A 15,262-nucleotide genomic window follows, 5' to 3' on the forward strand; every position below is an offset into this window, starting at 1 on the left:
GCCTGGGTTTCCGCAGTGATGTCTGGCGTGGAGAGATAAAGCTGGGTGTCTTCAGCATAAAGATGATATTGGAAGCCATGAGATGAGATCAGCAAGCCCAGGGAAGAGGTGTAGATTGAAAAAAGGAGGGGTCCAAGGGCAGATCCCTGAGGAACTCCAACAGAGAGCGGGATGGGGGTGGAGGAAGATCCATGGGAATGTACTCTGAAGGTACGGTGAGAGAGATAAGAGGAGAACCAGGAGAGGACAGAGCCCTGGAACCCAAATGAGGACAGTGTGGCAAAAAGTAAATTGTGATTGACAGTGTCAAAAGCGGCGGATAGGTCGAGGAGGATGAGGATGGAGTAGTGACCTTTGGATTTGGCAAGGAACAGGTCATTACAGACTTTAGATAGTGCCGTTTCTGTTGAGTGTAGAGGGCGAAAGCCGGATTGAAGCGAATCGAGGACGGCATGAGAGGAGAGAAAGTCAAGGCAACGGCTGTGAACGGCGCGTTCAAGTATCTTGAAGAGGAAGGGTAGGAGGGAAATGGGGCGGTAGTTGGAGGGACAAGTAGGGTCTAGTGATGGTTTTTTGAGGAGTGGTGTGACTACAGCATGCTTGAAGGTGTCAGGGACAGTTGCAGTGGAGAGAGAGAGGTTGAGGATATGACAGATGGGGGGGGGGTGACAGTAGGAGAGATGGTGTTAAGTAAGTTGGTGGGGATGGGATCAGAGAAACAGGTGGTGTATTTCGAGGAGGAAAGAAGGTGGGTGGTTTCCTCTTCGGTGATATCAGGAAAAGAGGAGAAGGAGGCCTGGGTTGGTTGGTTGAGGGAGTGGGTTAAAGGGTGGAGAGGAGGAGATGGCTTGGTGGTGAATTCGAGGTTGATCTTCTGCACCTTGTCGCGGAAGTAGTCAGCCAGCGATTGAGGAGAGAGTGAGGGGGGGGGGTGGGAGCGGAGGGGACTTTGAGGAGAGAGTTAAGGGTGGCGAAGAGACGACGAGGGTTAGAACTGAGAGAATTAGTCAATTGGGTGTAATAGTCCTGTTTGGCAAGGAATAGGGAGGACTGGAAGGAGGATTGCATGAATTTATAATGAATGAAATCGGTATGGGTGCGAGATTTCCTCCAGAGGCGTTCAGCCGATCGGGCGCAGGAGTGAAGGTATCGGAAGCAAGGGGTCAGCCAGGGCTGGGGATTAGTAAGCCTTGTGGGACGGGAGATGGATGGTGCAAGGGTGTCCAGAGCGGAGGAGAGAGTGGCATTGTAAGCGGAGACGGCTTCGTCGACAGACTCGGAGGACATGATGGAAGGGAGGAGATTAGAGATACTAGAGGGTAGGGTGGGGGGGTCGACAGCCTGGAGATTCCTGGAAGTAGTGGTTAGTGTAGGGCGGGACTGAGGGGGAGGGTGATGAAGTGTGAAGGTGATAACTATATAGAGAGGAAGAGCTAAGGCATAGAAATTGGAGGATGAGCAGGTAGAGGAGAGGACGAGGTCAAGACAATGGCCAGTTTGGTGAGTAGAGGTGGTGGAGCTCAGTTGGAGGTTGAAGGAAGAGGTCAGAGTGAGGAACTGAGAAGCGTAAGAGTCGGATGGGTCATCAGCGTGTATGTTAAAGTCTCCAAGAATGAGGGACGGGGATGAGGGTTCAAGAAAAACGGAGAGCCAGGCATCGAAGTCGGTAAGGAAGGAAGAGAGGGACTTATCAGGGGCGCGGTAGATGACTGCAATTCTGAGTGGCAGTGGGTAGAATAGACGGATGGAGTGAACGTCAAAGGATGAGAAGCAGTGAGACTGCGGTAGGAGAAGGGGTTGAAAACTACAAGAGGGCGAAAGTAGTAACCCGACGCCTCCTCCGCGGCCAACTGGGCGGGAAGAGTGGGAGAAAAGATAACCTCCATGGCATAGGGCCGCGACTGAGGCAGAGTCATCGGGGGTGAGCCAGGTTTCAGTTAGGGCGAGCAGTTGAAGGGAACGGGAGATTAAGAGATCATGGGTGAAGGAAAGTTTGTTGCAGACCGAGCGGGGATTCTTGAAAAACAATCGCAAACTTAGGAGCTTGATTTTTCAGCTGAAAATTCATATAAATTTAGGAATTCAATGGGTTATGCTTCTTAATTTAGGCTTGCCATTACTTTGATTTAACAGTCTAATTTATATGTCTAGTACTGGGGTGGCGGTAAGGGCTCCTTCTCTATCCCGGCGGTAACCGGGCAGCGCGCACACAAATTAATTGGTTAATGAGCTCTTAACCATCAATTATTGGGTGTCAACAACCAATTATTGATGTTAATTGGCACTCATTAAAATTTATGCATGCATCTGGCTGCGCAGCATTCTGTAAGGCAAGCTTGTCTAACCTACAGCCTGGGGGCCAGAACCCAGCCCATCAATTGCTTTTTCCTGGCCCTCTGAAGCTTTGCAATTCTTGTGGTACTTACAGAAGGATTCCTGCTTCCCCGCCATGGCTTGACTCTCTGTGCCCTTTATAGAATAGCGCTTAGTTCCTGTTTCTTTCAGCGCCATTTATAGAATTCCTACCTTAATGCATGTAAATGCAAGTATTTTATATATTTACACGTACAAGGGTTGCATAAATGCAGGCACCTTGATTATAGAATTGTCCTTTATGGTATCCACTTTATCAAAATCTTTCTGCTCAGATGTAGCTGAATATTGAGCACAGGGCCATTTGGATTTCCCATTTCAACAGTTGATAATTTCCACTGTTTAGATATTTGGTTGGCTCTAAACTTACCTTTTTTTAAACAAATCTCAATGATTTTAAAATCAGGTTTTGCACTCTCCATTGTGTCCATGATTTTCTTGATTTCCCCTCTGCATACCACACTACATGCTCTTTTGATTCCCCAGTTTGAGTACTGTAATTCGGTTGATGCAAGTTTACCTTCTTCTTACTCATAAGGCTTATTATTTGGGTTTTCCTTCTTACTTGGCTTCAAAAATGATTCTGTATACACCCACTCATACCCTTCGCTCTTTAGACTCTAATCGTTTGGTACTCCCCCATCCTAAGATTACCCACTATGAAATGACAGGGCACAGCATATTCTATTTCTTTTCCCCAAGGTTATGGAATGACTTTCCTAGCCAGATCTGGAATGAACAATCTTTCATTAAATTTAAATTATTATTGAAAACTCATTCTTTTCAGTTGGCTGTTCTAAGTGATGAAGGGAACCTAGCGGTGGAACTGCTCTGCTTACAGGGAGTAACCTTTGATTGATTTTAGCTGAATGTTCTGTTCTTGTGTGAAAGTGTACTATCCTATTTTCTTATGGCGTTCCTTTTCCCTGTTTTATTTTATGTTTTATAATCTATTTTAGTGTATTGTACACATGCTTAGATCCATTTGTTTGGTATATGTAATCTAACAAGTTGTAATATAATAATAATAATAAAGATGTGTTGATATAACTGTGTTGAGAGGAAATAGGTGTCGTTTGTCCCCTTACTTTTTGGGGGGGGGCAACAGACACTAAGGAAGTCATATTGGCAGTAGGAAGAGGGAGACCAAGTAGGGAGATGCGGCTTCCCTGTTCCCACCTGTGTGAATGGGATATAGGAATTTGCTTTGTACATAATTGGGGTCTCACCTATATGCCTTCTGAGAAGTTTGTGATAACTATATAGTCTGATAAGCTAGTGGAAGAATAATTAGTCATAAGTGACACTCTTGCTAAAATAATAGTTGAACAATTATGTCAGTTTACGCCAGTGACTATAATCTTGACTTTGCTTTCGGGCCAGATAGTATACAAGGAGAGAAAGTCTTCCATTATCAGTAGGGTTATTAACATAAAAGATGCATTATTCTCATCGACAGGTGCTAAAAGCTTTGTTACCTGGGAAGCGGACAGCTGCTGTATTAAAGCCCAAGTCATGATGTAAGAAGGCTTTTTATCTAAGGCTCTGCTCATGAAGTATAATTGGACCTCAGATTAATGGAAACTTGCCCTGTAATGGGAAAATTAGTTTCATCTTCGCAGTCATTTTCTGCAGAGATAAGAGGGTGTGGGAGTGTGGTCTTACCATGATAAGTGTCTAAATAGTGAAGGTACAAAGCAAAGATTGCTTCCCTCCATTCTGACTCTAATATGTATTTGCTGGTGAGGTCCTATATTTCAAAGAATCCAGGGAAGCAGATGCCTGGCTCTTGCTCCAGCGATATGATAAACCAACCAATCTTTTTTTGAGGAAGACAGTGAGTAACCAGCTGTGTAAATGTAGCATGCTATCAGGCGCAAACTTGCCTTCTATTATGGTTTTGTCTTGACTTCACTTGAATGTAGTTGACTGATGAATGTACTTTGTGATACTGTGTTTGTGTCGGAGTGGGTGTAAATCCAGAAAATCCTTCAAAATGATTCCTCCGTAATTTAGCTTTGAGACTAACTAGTTGTGCTTTACACTGAATACGACAGTTCATATGTACTTGTGTCCTTCATCCCTTGACCTCAATCTTGTTCAGCATGACACGTGATATGCCCACAAGTTATTCTCTTTAGCATGAGAATGCTGCTTGAATATAACATCAGTCATCTAGAATGGCAGAATTTCAATGCTAATTTAAAATTGAAATATGTTTTTAAGTCAATGACAAGAGGGCTCAATAGCAGCAAATAATGAGTTTTTAACAGTGTACACCATGAGCAGGGTGACTTCTGTTTTATGTTCTACAGTTTGGGGCAATTGTACCTCAGAGTGCTTCCACTTGCCTCAGTAATACGGTGTGAGAGCCTATTCTGTGTGGATACTTGGGCACCCCAGTGTCCATGTAGGATACCAGTGTACATTTGGCCGCCTCCATTACATCTGCCATAGACCTGGTGTAAATGGAGGCATCTCAGTGTAGCAGGCATGTAGACATCTTACAGAATTCTGTAAGTTGCCAACCTAAATATCTGCCTCACATGTGGTCCACCCATGCTTTAACCATATAAATGTCCCCCTTACAAATATGTGCAATGCCATTTGAGTGCCAATTTGTGGGATACGCTTAGGTACCCAAACAAAATGTCAGGGTTCTGTACATTTAAGCGCATAGTTGGCAGATAAATGTAAGGACTTCTTGTAGAACTGGTTTTTTAATGTCTTAACAAAGTCATGTTTCATTGACTTTAACTATATATTATAAACTTGATTCTACTCTTTATATGAGTAAGGTTTAATGATTCATTACATAAGAACATAGGAATAGCCATACTGGATCAGACCAATGGTCTATCTAGCCCAGTATCCTGCTTCCAACAGTGGCCAATCCAGATCACAAGTACTTGGCAGAAACCCAAATAGTAGCAACATTCCAGAACCCCAAAGAGTAGCAACATTCCATGCTACCAATCCCAGGGAGAGCAGTAGCTTCCCCCATGTCCATTTCAATAGCAGACTATAGACTTTTCCTTCTGGAACTTGTCCAAACCTTTTTAAAGCCCAGATATGCTAATCGCTGTTGCCACATCCTCTGGCAACAAGTTCCAGAGCTTAACTATTTGCTGAGTGATACAATATTAACTCCTGTTTGTTTAAAGTTTTTCCATGTAACTTCGTTGAGTGTTTCCTAGTCTTTATATTTTTGAAAGAGTAAAAAATTGATTCACTTTTACCTGTTCTTCACTCAAGATTTTGTAGACCTCAATCATATCCCCCCTCAGCCATCTCTTTTCCAAGCCGACCATAACCTCTTTAGCCTTTCTTCATATGAGAGGAGTTCCATCCCCTTTATCATTTTAGCCGCTCTTCTTTGAACCTTTTCTAATTCTGCTATATCTTTTTTGAGATATGAACATGGCAGATTGGAACAGTTTTCAGATTCCCACAGTGCTAAGGATGCAGATTCGTTGAGAAAATTCTGCTTCGTTTTCAACTACTAGGCATATGGTTTTAACCATGCCAGCAAATAGAAACAGAACACACTTTAATACTTTGTTGGGCATCAGTAGTATATGGATACATGCAGTGTAGGAACTTGCCAGTGTATTTGCTGTCTCTTGTAGATGGTGGACATCTGAAGTAGTGCAGCAGGAAGATTGGGTGGCTTTCAGGGCTGTTTTCTCTGATTGAGCCAGATCCTGGGTTAAGCTCCCAGGGCCAGGTTGTTTTCCCTGGTGGAGGAATGGATCCATCCTCCCAGGGCAACAATCTGAGAGCCACCCTCCCTCATAGAGAGGAACCTTCTGCCAACTCCCAGGAATGTTGGTAGAGCAGTCTGGTTAGAGGTGGGTTTTTCTTTTTTTGTTTCCAGGTTTTGGTTTGGGCCTCTGCTTGGGGGTGGGGGTGGGGTATTGCATTAGAGTCATTTCTGTAGAGTTTCTGCTTGTAAGGAGTTTCAGTTTTTGGACTTCCTGGTCCTGTTTCTGGACTGGCCTCTCACCTCCCTACTCCCTGCACTCTTTAGTTAGTCAGGTGGTAGGCAGTTGCCTAATAAAAATAAAAAAAAATGAAGAAACAAAAAAGAGACAAAGAATGGAAGCCAGATCAGCTCAGGTGAATCCTACTGTGCAGTTGGGCAGCAAATTTTTATTATTATTCTTTTGTGGTATAGCTTCTTCTTAATCATGGGAGATCTAAAACTGGATTTAATTTAATCTGATTTATTGATTTGATATACTGCTTATGACAAATTTGTTCTAAAGCGGTTTAAATGAGTAAAAATTGAACATCAAATTAAAATATAATCTATATATATAAAACTCACCCTCAACGTTCTATTGGCTGCTGACGTCACTGAAGCCAAGGTTCATATGTTCGAAGCTCTGAAGCCTCGAAAATCACAGTCTCTGGGCCCCGCCCTCGCGTCAAACGTTATGACGTTGAGGGCGGAGGCGGAGTAATTCACTGCCCTTGCGTCAAACGTTATGACGTTGAGGGCGGAGGCGGAGCAATTCACCCACATCAACGAAGGGTGGGGAGGGGGCCACTGGAAAGCCTTGCTAGCGCCCGTTTCATTGGCTCCAGAAACGGGCCTTTTTTTACTAGTATACAATTAAAAAAGCAATCATAAAAAATTGATTAAAAAACACTGAAAACAAAACATAAATAATTCTAAGATATCAAGTTTATCTCCTCTCTGGAAGGCTCCGCCAGCGGTGTGCCACAGGGCTCCCCACTTTCGCTGACTCTTCAACATCATGTTGATTCCTTTGGCCACCGCCCTATCCAAACTTGGTCTCAATCCATTTATTTATGTTGACGACATCACTATCTCCATTCCTTTTCAAACAGACCTCAGTGAGATCCATAAGGAAATAAGGTTCGGATTACACACCATGCTCGATTGGGCCAACTCCTTTCAATTCAAGCTCAACACTGAGAAAACCCATTGCCTTATTCTCTCCTCCCCCTATAACAAATACGCACCTCCAGCATTAATTACTCCTGAGCTTGCCCTCCCAATCTCTGAATCCCTGAAAATCCTAGGAGTGATAGTCGACCGATGCTTAACGCTAGAGCAACATACGGCCTCTACCATCAGAAGCATGTTCTTCTCTGGAAACTTAAGCGCATAAAACCATATTTTCCTAGAAACGTCTTTCGCACTTTAGTGCAATCACTGGTTCTTAGCTGTCTTGATTATTGCAATGGCATCTACTCAGGGTGCCGGGCTGTGCTCTAGAAAAAACTACAGGCAGCTCAGAACATGGCAGCCAGGCTAATTTATGGTGCATCTAGATTTGAAAGTGCAAGACCGCTCCGAGAGAAACTGCACTGACTTCCTGTGAAGGACCATATCACTTTTAAACTCTGTACTCTGGTGCATAAAATCATCTATTATTATTATTATTATTTATTGCATTTGTATCCCACCTTATCCCACCTATTTGCAGGCTCAAAGTGGCTTACTTAGTATTGATAAAATAGTTATTCCAGTGTATCAAGTATAGTTAGTATTGTGTAGAGATTAGTTAAGGGAAGGAAGAAGAAGGAAGGGATTTATTAGGGTATTTATAGAAGGTGGGCTTTCATAACTGAATGGGTTGGTGAAGTGGGTTAGTGGGACTGTAGGTTCTCATTGTAGGCCTTGTTGAAGAAATATGTCTTCAGAAATTTGCGAAGCCCCAGCATATATGGACACCCTCATCAACTTGCCACCAAGGAACTCTCACAGATCCGTGCGATCGTACTTAAACCTTCATTATCCAGTATATATTGGACTTAAATACAAAAACATCTATGCATCAGCTTTCTCCTACACTAGCGCTCGTCTGTGGAATGATGTGCCTAAACTGGTGAAACTTACTCCTGATCACCCCACCTTCAAACAGCGCCTCAAGACCTTTCTATTTGTCAAAGCTTATGCGCCGCTCCCGCCTGGCGCCTCTAACTTCTGAACTCTCTTTATCCCGGTGTCATATTAATCACCACTGCTCTTTTTCTTTTTCTCTACCTCGCTTTTACCCTTACCATTTTACTTCTAAGACATTGATTGTTTGAACTCTGCCTTGTTGTGTGTTTTATGTAGATTGTTCTAAGCCACATTGAGCCTACCCCTGGGTGGGAAACTACGGGATATAAATGCTGTAAATAAATAAATAAATAAATAAATAAAATATGCAGATATTAATGTCAATAAAAGCATGCAAAAATGCATTTAATGTAAATCCAGTCTGTAAGTCTTCTCAAACAACCAAGGGTCCTGTTTACTAATTTGTGCTAGAGGCGTGTTGTCGTTTATAGCGTGCGCTGACCATTAGCACATGCTAACTGTGTAGGCGTCCACAATATTCCAGTGGGCACCTACACAGCACGCGCTAATTTTGTGCATGAGCTAAAAACGCTAGGGCACTTTAGTAAACAGGACCCCAAGTCTTCAGAGCTTTCTGGAATGACAAATAGCTAGAGTTACATAAGAGTGCACTAGCATAGGAAAGTTCCCTATTTTTGGTGTTCTTTAATCTAATGGAACTCAAGGAGGGCAGCTGGATCAAACTCTTGAGAAGAGTGTAACTTACGCTGAGACTCATAAATACCAACTATGGTTTATCCAAGCTTATCTATTAGGCTGATGTTGTTATGGGGCAATACACAAGCTGCTGACCTGTGGTGTTCTTTTCTCTCCTGTAGACACTGGATGGCCGCATTGTGGTACGTAGTCATGCCCGGGTATCTTCGCTAACACTGAGGAACATCCAGTACACAGATGCCGGAGAATATATCTGTACTGCCAGCAATGCCATCGGACAGGACTCCCAAACTATGTACCTTGAAGTGCAATGTAAGGATTCTTCATCACTTCTGGTCATTTTGGAAACTGTTTCAGAAAGAAACTGAAATAAAAGTAGAAGTTTGTTTTTCCTATAGTTGAGAGATATTATAGGAAAAACAGAGCTCAGTTATGCATTGTGACTGTCTGCTGATTGTATTATCCTGAGATCACAACACTACTACACTAGAGTGGAGGAGTAGCCTAGTGGTTAGTACAGCGGGGTCTGATCCTGGTAAACCGGGTTCAAGTCCCACTACAGCTGCTTGTGACTCTGGGTAAGTCACTGAGGGGCCCTTTTACAGAGCAGTGGTATGCCCAGCACGGGCTTACTGCTCTTTTGGGACTGCCGCCCCGAGCACTCGCCATTTCCGTGGGAAAAAGAAAACCCCCGGAAATGTCTTGCGCAGTGGTAACCCAGCAGTAATTGGGTATCGCCGCGTGCAGCCCAGTTACCGCTGGATTAGCGCAGCAGCCCTTATCGCCACCAGTGGGTGGAAGTAAGGGCTCCCCGTCGCATGGCCATGCGGTAAGAGTTCTCTTACCGCATGGCCATGTGTGCTGGGGGCTTTTTTACCTGCTGCAGCAAAAAGGGCCCTGTTGCGCGGGAAAAACAGCCCCTGCCGCCAGCACAGGGCTCTTTTTCCCACGGCTTGGTAAAAGGGTCCCTGAATCCTCCATTGCCCCAAAATAAATACCTGTATATAATATGTAAACCGCTTTGATTCTATCCATAGAAAGGCAGTATATCAAGTTCCATCCCCTCTCCCTTACAAAGCAACAGATCATCTTATGCTTATAAGAGGCCTTAGCTATCCTTCCAGAATCAGAACTACATAAGCTGTAATGCAATCTTTCTATCTCCTCAAATACACCTGAAACCAATTCTAAAAGGATTTTTAACATATTTGAAGATGGTTCATTTTTCGGTTGTGAGTTGACTTTTTAAATGGTTTTAAAATTATGAAGTCAATGAAAACATCGGACAGGACAATGGCATTCTATATGGCAGTTCTTTGTAAATGCAGTTAACTAAGTTAAGAGTGTGAATGCAGTCATTGAGTGTGGAGGACTAGAGAAAGGTTTAGCTAAAAGGAGGGAACCGGGATCGAGGGGGGAGGGAGGGGTTTTTTTTGGGGGGGGGGTTGTTTTTTTTTTCTGCGAGGGGGGAAAAATAACAAACAAAATGTAATAAAGTTGCTGAAGTCTAGGAAGGTACAGTGCTGAAACAATGGGGTGAAAGCGAAATGTAACATTGGGTATATAAATTGCTTGAGGTTTCCATGCAATAATGTGAAGATTGTTTGTTTAAGAGCTCTGTTGTAAAGTTTGAAAGATTAATGAAGACTTCTCACAAATAACAAAAAAATTATGAAGTCAATAAAGTTAAACAAGAACTGGACTGTGGATGTGGTATGAAATAAAAGCAAGTTTACAAACTTAAGAAGGCCCTCCCCATAACATCATATCAGTCTTCTTCATGTGAGTGTAAGTTAAAAAGCATGTGATTGGCTGCAGCATAATTTTATAATTCCCGTAGTCATCTGATTGGCACAGGTTTCAGGGTCTAGAACATCCATGCTGTGCCTAGGGGTTTGGAATAAGCCTAAGCATCTGTGTCATGCAGCAGCACTCATCTGACCTTTAGGAGAAAGAAGACCCTGTCTGCTAAACCAGTACTAATTATATATGCTTTTCCTTCCATCTCCCTGACCCCCAGATGCCCCCAAACTGCAGGGAATTGTCACTGTGTATACCTGGGAAGGGAATGCTGTGAATATCACCTGTGAAGTGTCTGCTTATCCCAGTGCTGCCATCTCATGGTTTCGAGATGGCCAGATGCTCCCCAGTTCCAACTACAGTAATATTAAGATCTACAACACCCCATCAGCCAGCTATCTGGAGGTGAGAGCGGCCAGCGTCACAGTTAGTCCAGCCACTGCTTTATTTGCTGTCCCATAAGGAACCCTACTTCTGAAAGTCACAGTATAAACATGAGGCTTTTTGGCTGCACAAATACAATGCTTAGTTCATATTTGCTCAGCCTCGTTCACCTACTGTGCACTTTAACTACCACTTTTGTGCAAAGGTGTCTGGTTACTTTATAATGCCAATGTCCTGGTTTCCACTGAGGGAACACAAATGCTTTAATCTCTTGTAGAGGCTGAATTATCCTTTATCTTGTACAGTCTAACTGTGGCACTCTCTCTTCCTGCAGGTGACCCCGGACTCTGGGAATGATTTTGGGAATTATAATTGTACAGCTGTAAACAGGATTGGCCAGGATTCTTTTGAGTTTGTGCTTGTTCAAGCAGGTGAGCATGGATTCCTGGATTAGTGTGTTGAGTGGAAGAGTAGCCTAGTGGTTAGTGCGGTGGGTTTTGATCCTGGTGAACTGGGTTTAATTCGCACTGCAGCTCCTTGTGACTCTGGGCAAGTCACTTAACCCTCCATTTATTTATTTATTAGGATTTATTTACCGCCTTTTTGAAGGAATTCACTTAAGGCGATGTACAGTAAGAATAAATCAAACATGAGCAATAGGCAATTACAGCAGTAAAAATATTCAAATAACAATACAAAGTATAGCATAGTATACTACTTACAATGTCAACTTCCTCTGCAACCCTCCAGACCGGTCAAGACGCTTGGGTTATGCTCGCCTACCAGCAGAGGGAGACTGAGAACACTAACTTCAAACTATGTACATATAACCTGTGCCTAGCCACCTGACGTCAGTATCTTCTCAGTCTCAGCAGAGGGTAGACAAGCAACCTGTGCAGCTTGTCCGGTCTGGTAGGATTCAGAGATTATTTAGAGCTTCTTTGGTCTGTTTTTCAGTTTTATCCTCTGTGCCTGGAAGACTTTAGTGTGCTGGGGGTTGGTGGGTCCGGTGGGGCCTGCCATTGTCCCCTTTGGGGTGTCACACCCGGGTGGCCGGGTCCCTCCCCCTAACTGGCTCTCCCGTTTGGGCAGCTTTGTGCCTCGGCTGCAGTTCTGTGCTGCAGCCTTGAGTGCCGTTTAGTTTTAGCAGCAGCAGGGCTCAATTTCAGGCTGCAATAAAGTTTGTTGGAAAAAAAAAAAAAAAAAAAAAAAAAGAAAGAGATCTCTCACAGATCGAAGGCCCAAGCGGTGTGGAGAGCTGAGCGAGCTGCAATCTGGGGTTCCAGGGGTGTTCAGCTGCTTTGGGGCGCTGTTTTGCAGGCTTCTGGTGAGTGGGCTGTCAGCTGTTTGTTTAGGCGCGATGGCGGGAAAGCCGCTACGATGTAGATTTTGTGCGCGCCGGGGGGTTGAAGTTGTTGGCGGTTCTTGCCGTTTCTGTGGCGAACCGAAGTCTTCTTCCTCCGCTCCGCCGGTGTTAGCGGCGGAGGTTCCCGCGTCGGGCCCTCCAGAGCCGGCAGTGTCTCAGGCTGGTAGCGTGGCGGCGGTCCCGATTTTGGCGGGAACCGCCGCCATTTTGGAATCGGCACCGCAAGGCCCGGAGTTGGTCGGAGGACCTTTGGGCTGTCAGTTGTCCGGTTTTTCTGGGGGGGACGGTCCTGGTCGGATGGGTTTCCCGCCGGATTTTATTTGGTCTTTGTTCCAGGCCTGGCAGGCGGGGCCGACGCGAGCAGAGCCCCCTAGTCTTGGGACGGGGGGTGCCAGTGTTAACAGACCACGTTTGGAGTGGTCGGAGGACATGGAAAGTTTTTCCCCTCCGGAGTCAGAGGGCGATTTTAGTCCCCTGGAGGAGGATGAGGGGCCGTTGGCTGGTTATGAGAAGGAGCTTGCTGTGCCTGGGGAGGACCCTTCGGTGGTCCGCATTTTTCACCGCGATGAGTTGGCAGAACTTATTGAGCAGGTGTCATCGACTCTCAAGTTTGAGGCGTCAGCTCCAGTGACAGCCGGGTCGCAGGATCCTTTGGTGAAGGGGATTCGGCAGGTATCTCGCACTTTCCCTATGAACGCGGATCTGAGAGAAATGATTACCCAAGAGTGGCGTTCTCCAGAAGATCAGTGTAAGGTGGCTCGGGCCATGGCTAAGTTGTACCCGCTTCCGCAGGAGGATAGAGATTCCCTCCGGCCTCCAACCGTAGATGCCGTGGTGACGGCTGTGACTAAGGCTACGGCCATTCCGGTGGATGGGGGGGCCGCGTTGCGGGACCCGCAGGACAGGAAATTGGAGACGTTTCTCAAGCGGAGTTTTGATTTGTCTGCGTTGGCGCTGCAGGCGTCGGTTTGTGGAGGCCTGGTGGCCCGGGCTTGTTTCCGCTGGGCGGAGCGGCTGCTGGATAGCCCGCCGGCTGATAGGGCCTCAATGGTTCAAGATTTGGCAAGGTTGGAGATGGGGTCGTCCTTCATGGCTGATGCACTGTATGATTTGTTACGGGCTTCGGCTAAGAACATGACCCTGGCGGTGGCTGCTCGTCGGGCCCTGTGGTTGCGGGGCTGGATGGCTGATGCTGCTTCTAAGGCAAAGCTGTGTTCGCTGCCGTTTAAAGGTTCTTTGCTTTTTGGGGAAGAGTTGGATAAGTTGGTGAGGGGTCTTGGTGATACTAAGGTTCCTCGTCTTCCGGAGCTTCGTCCTAAGGCTGCTAGGGGGTCCGCGGTGCGCGGACGGTTTCAGGAAGCTCGACGATATCGGCCTGGCAGGTCCTCCGGGGGGACTAGGGGTCGTTTTTTCCAAAGAACTCAGTCCTTTCGAGGTGGCCGCCGTGGAGGGCGAGGTTCCTCGTCGGGAACGCCCGGAGCGTCCCGTCCTTCGCAATGATGGTGTGGGGGCCCAACCTCTGGTTCGCGTGGGGGCTCGTTTGCGCTTGTTTTACCAGAGGTGGGTCCAGATCACCTCAGATCAGTGGGTACTGCAGATTGTGCGAGACGGCTACGCGTTAGAGTTCGACGGTCCTCTGCCCGATTTCTTTCTCGTGTCCCCTTGTCATTCCAGGCGCAAGGCGAGAGCAGTGCGAGAGACCTTGGCGCGTCTGGTCGAGTTAGGAGCAGTAGTTCCGGTTCCTCCAGGAGAGCGAGGTACGGGTTGTTATTCCATCTACTTCGTAGTTCCCAAAAAGGAGGATGCTTTTCGTCCCATTTTGGACCTCAAAAAGGTCAATGCGGCTCTGAAGGTTCCTTCCTTTCGAATGGAGACGCTGCGCTCGGTCATTGTAGCGGTTCAGGAAGGAGAGTTTCTGACGTCTTTAGATCTGACGGAGGCTTACTTGCACATCCCCATCCTAGAGGCACACCAGCGTTTTCTTCGCTTTGTGGTGTTGGGGAGACATTTTCAATTTTGTGCTCTGCCGTTCGGCCTGGCGACAGCGCCTCGCACCTTTTCCAAGGTCATGGTAGTGGTGGCGGCAGCGCTGCGTTTGCAGGGCATTTTGGTCCATCCGTACCTAGACGACTGGTTGATTCGAGCCAAATCAAAAGCAGAGAGCGAGGAGGTCACCGGTCGGGTGGTGTCCTTTCTGCAGTCGCTCGGTTGGGTTGTCAATCTGGCCAAGAGTCACCTCGTTCCGTCGCAGTCCCTAGAATATTTGGGAGTCCGATTCGACACGAAGAGAGGCCGTGTGTTTTTGACAGCGTCTCGCATCTCCAAGCTACAGTCTCAGATCCGGCAGCTCCGAGCTCAGAGGGCGCCGTCGGCGCGGGAGTATCTTCGGGTGCTGGGTCTGATGGCGGCATCAATAGAGGTGGTACCTTGGGCCAGGGCCCACATGAGACCGTTACAGGTAGCGTTGTTGTCTCGCTGGTCTCCTCAGTTTCAGAGTTTGGAGGAGAGGCTCTCCCTGCCGGAGGTGGCTCGGGGCAGTCTTCGCTGGTGGCTCCTCTCTCCGAATCTAGCGAAGGGCATGCCGTTGGACACGCCAGACTGGGTGGTGCTGACCACGGATGCGAGTCTGTCAGGATGGGGGGCGCATTGTCTGGGTCAGGTGGCCCAAGGGCGTTGGACGTTGGAGGAGGCGAGTTGGTCCATCAATCGCCTGGAGACGCGAGCTATTCGGTTGGCTCTTCGGGCTTTTCAGAGTCTTCTGGACGGCAAGGCAGTCAGGGTTCTTTCAGACAATGCCACGGCCG

At 46.4% G+C, this 15,262-nt stretch overlaps 1 protein-coding gene across 6 annotated transcripts in view; it reads left to right on the top strand.

Annotated features, from left to right (window-relative positions):
- NCAM1 (neural cell adhesion molecule 1) overlaps positions 1-15,262 on the top strand; it is a 533,904-nt gene that overhangs the window by 360,805 nt on the left and 157,837 nt on the right. For all 6 annotated transcript variants that reach the window (XM_030220520.1, XM_030220521.1, XM_030220525.1 and 3 more), the window contains 3 exons: positions 9,070-9,220; positions 10,929-11,113; positions 11,427-11,523. In XM_030220520.1, the coding sequence (XP_030076380.1) occupies positions 9,070-9,220; positions 10,929-11,113; positions 11,427-11,523 (433 nt within the window). The remainder of the gene's footprint in view (positions 1-9,069; positions 9,221-10,928; positions 11,114-11,426; positions 11,524-15,262) is intronic.

Source organism: Microcaecilia unicolor, chromosome 12, assembly GCF_901765095.1.
Source record: "Microcaecilia unicolor chromosome 12, aMicUni1.1, whole genome shotgun sequence".
NCBI classification, from domain to species: domain Eukaryota; kingdom Metazoa; phylum Chordata; class Amphibia; order Gymnophiona; family Siphonopidae; genus Microcaecilia; species Microcaecilia unicolor.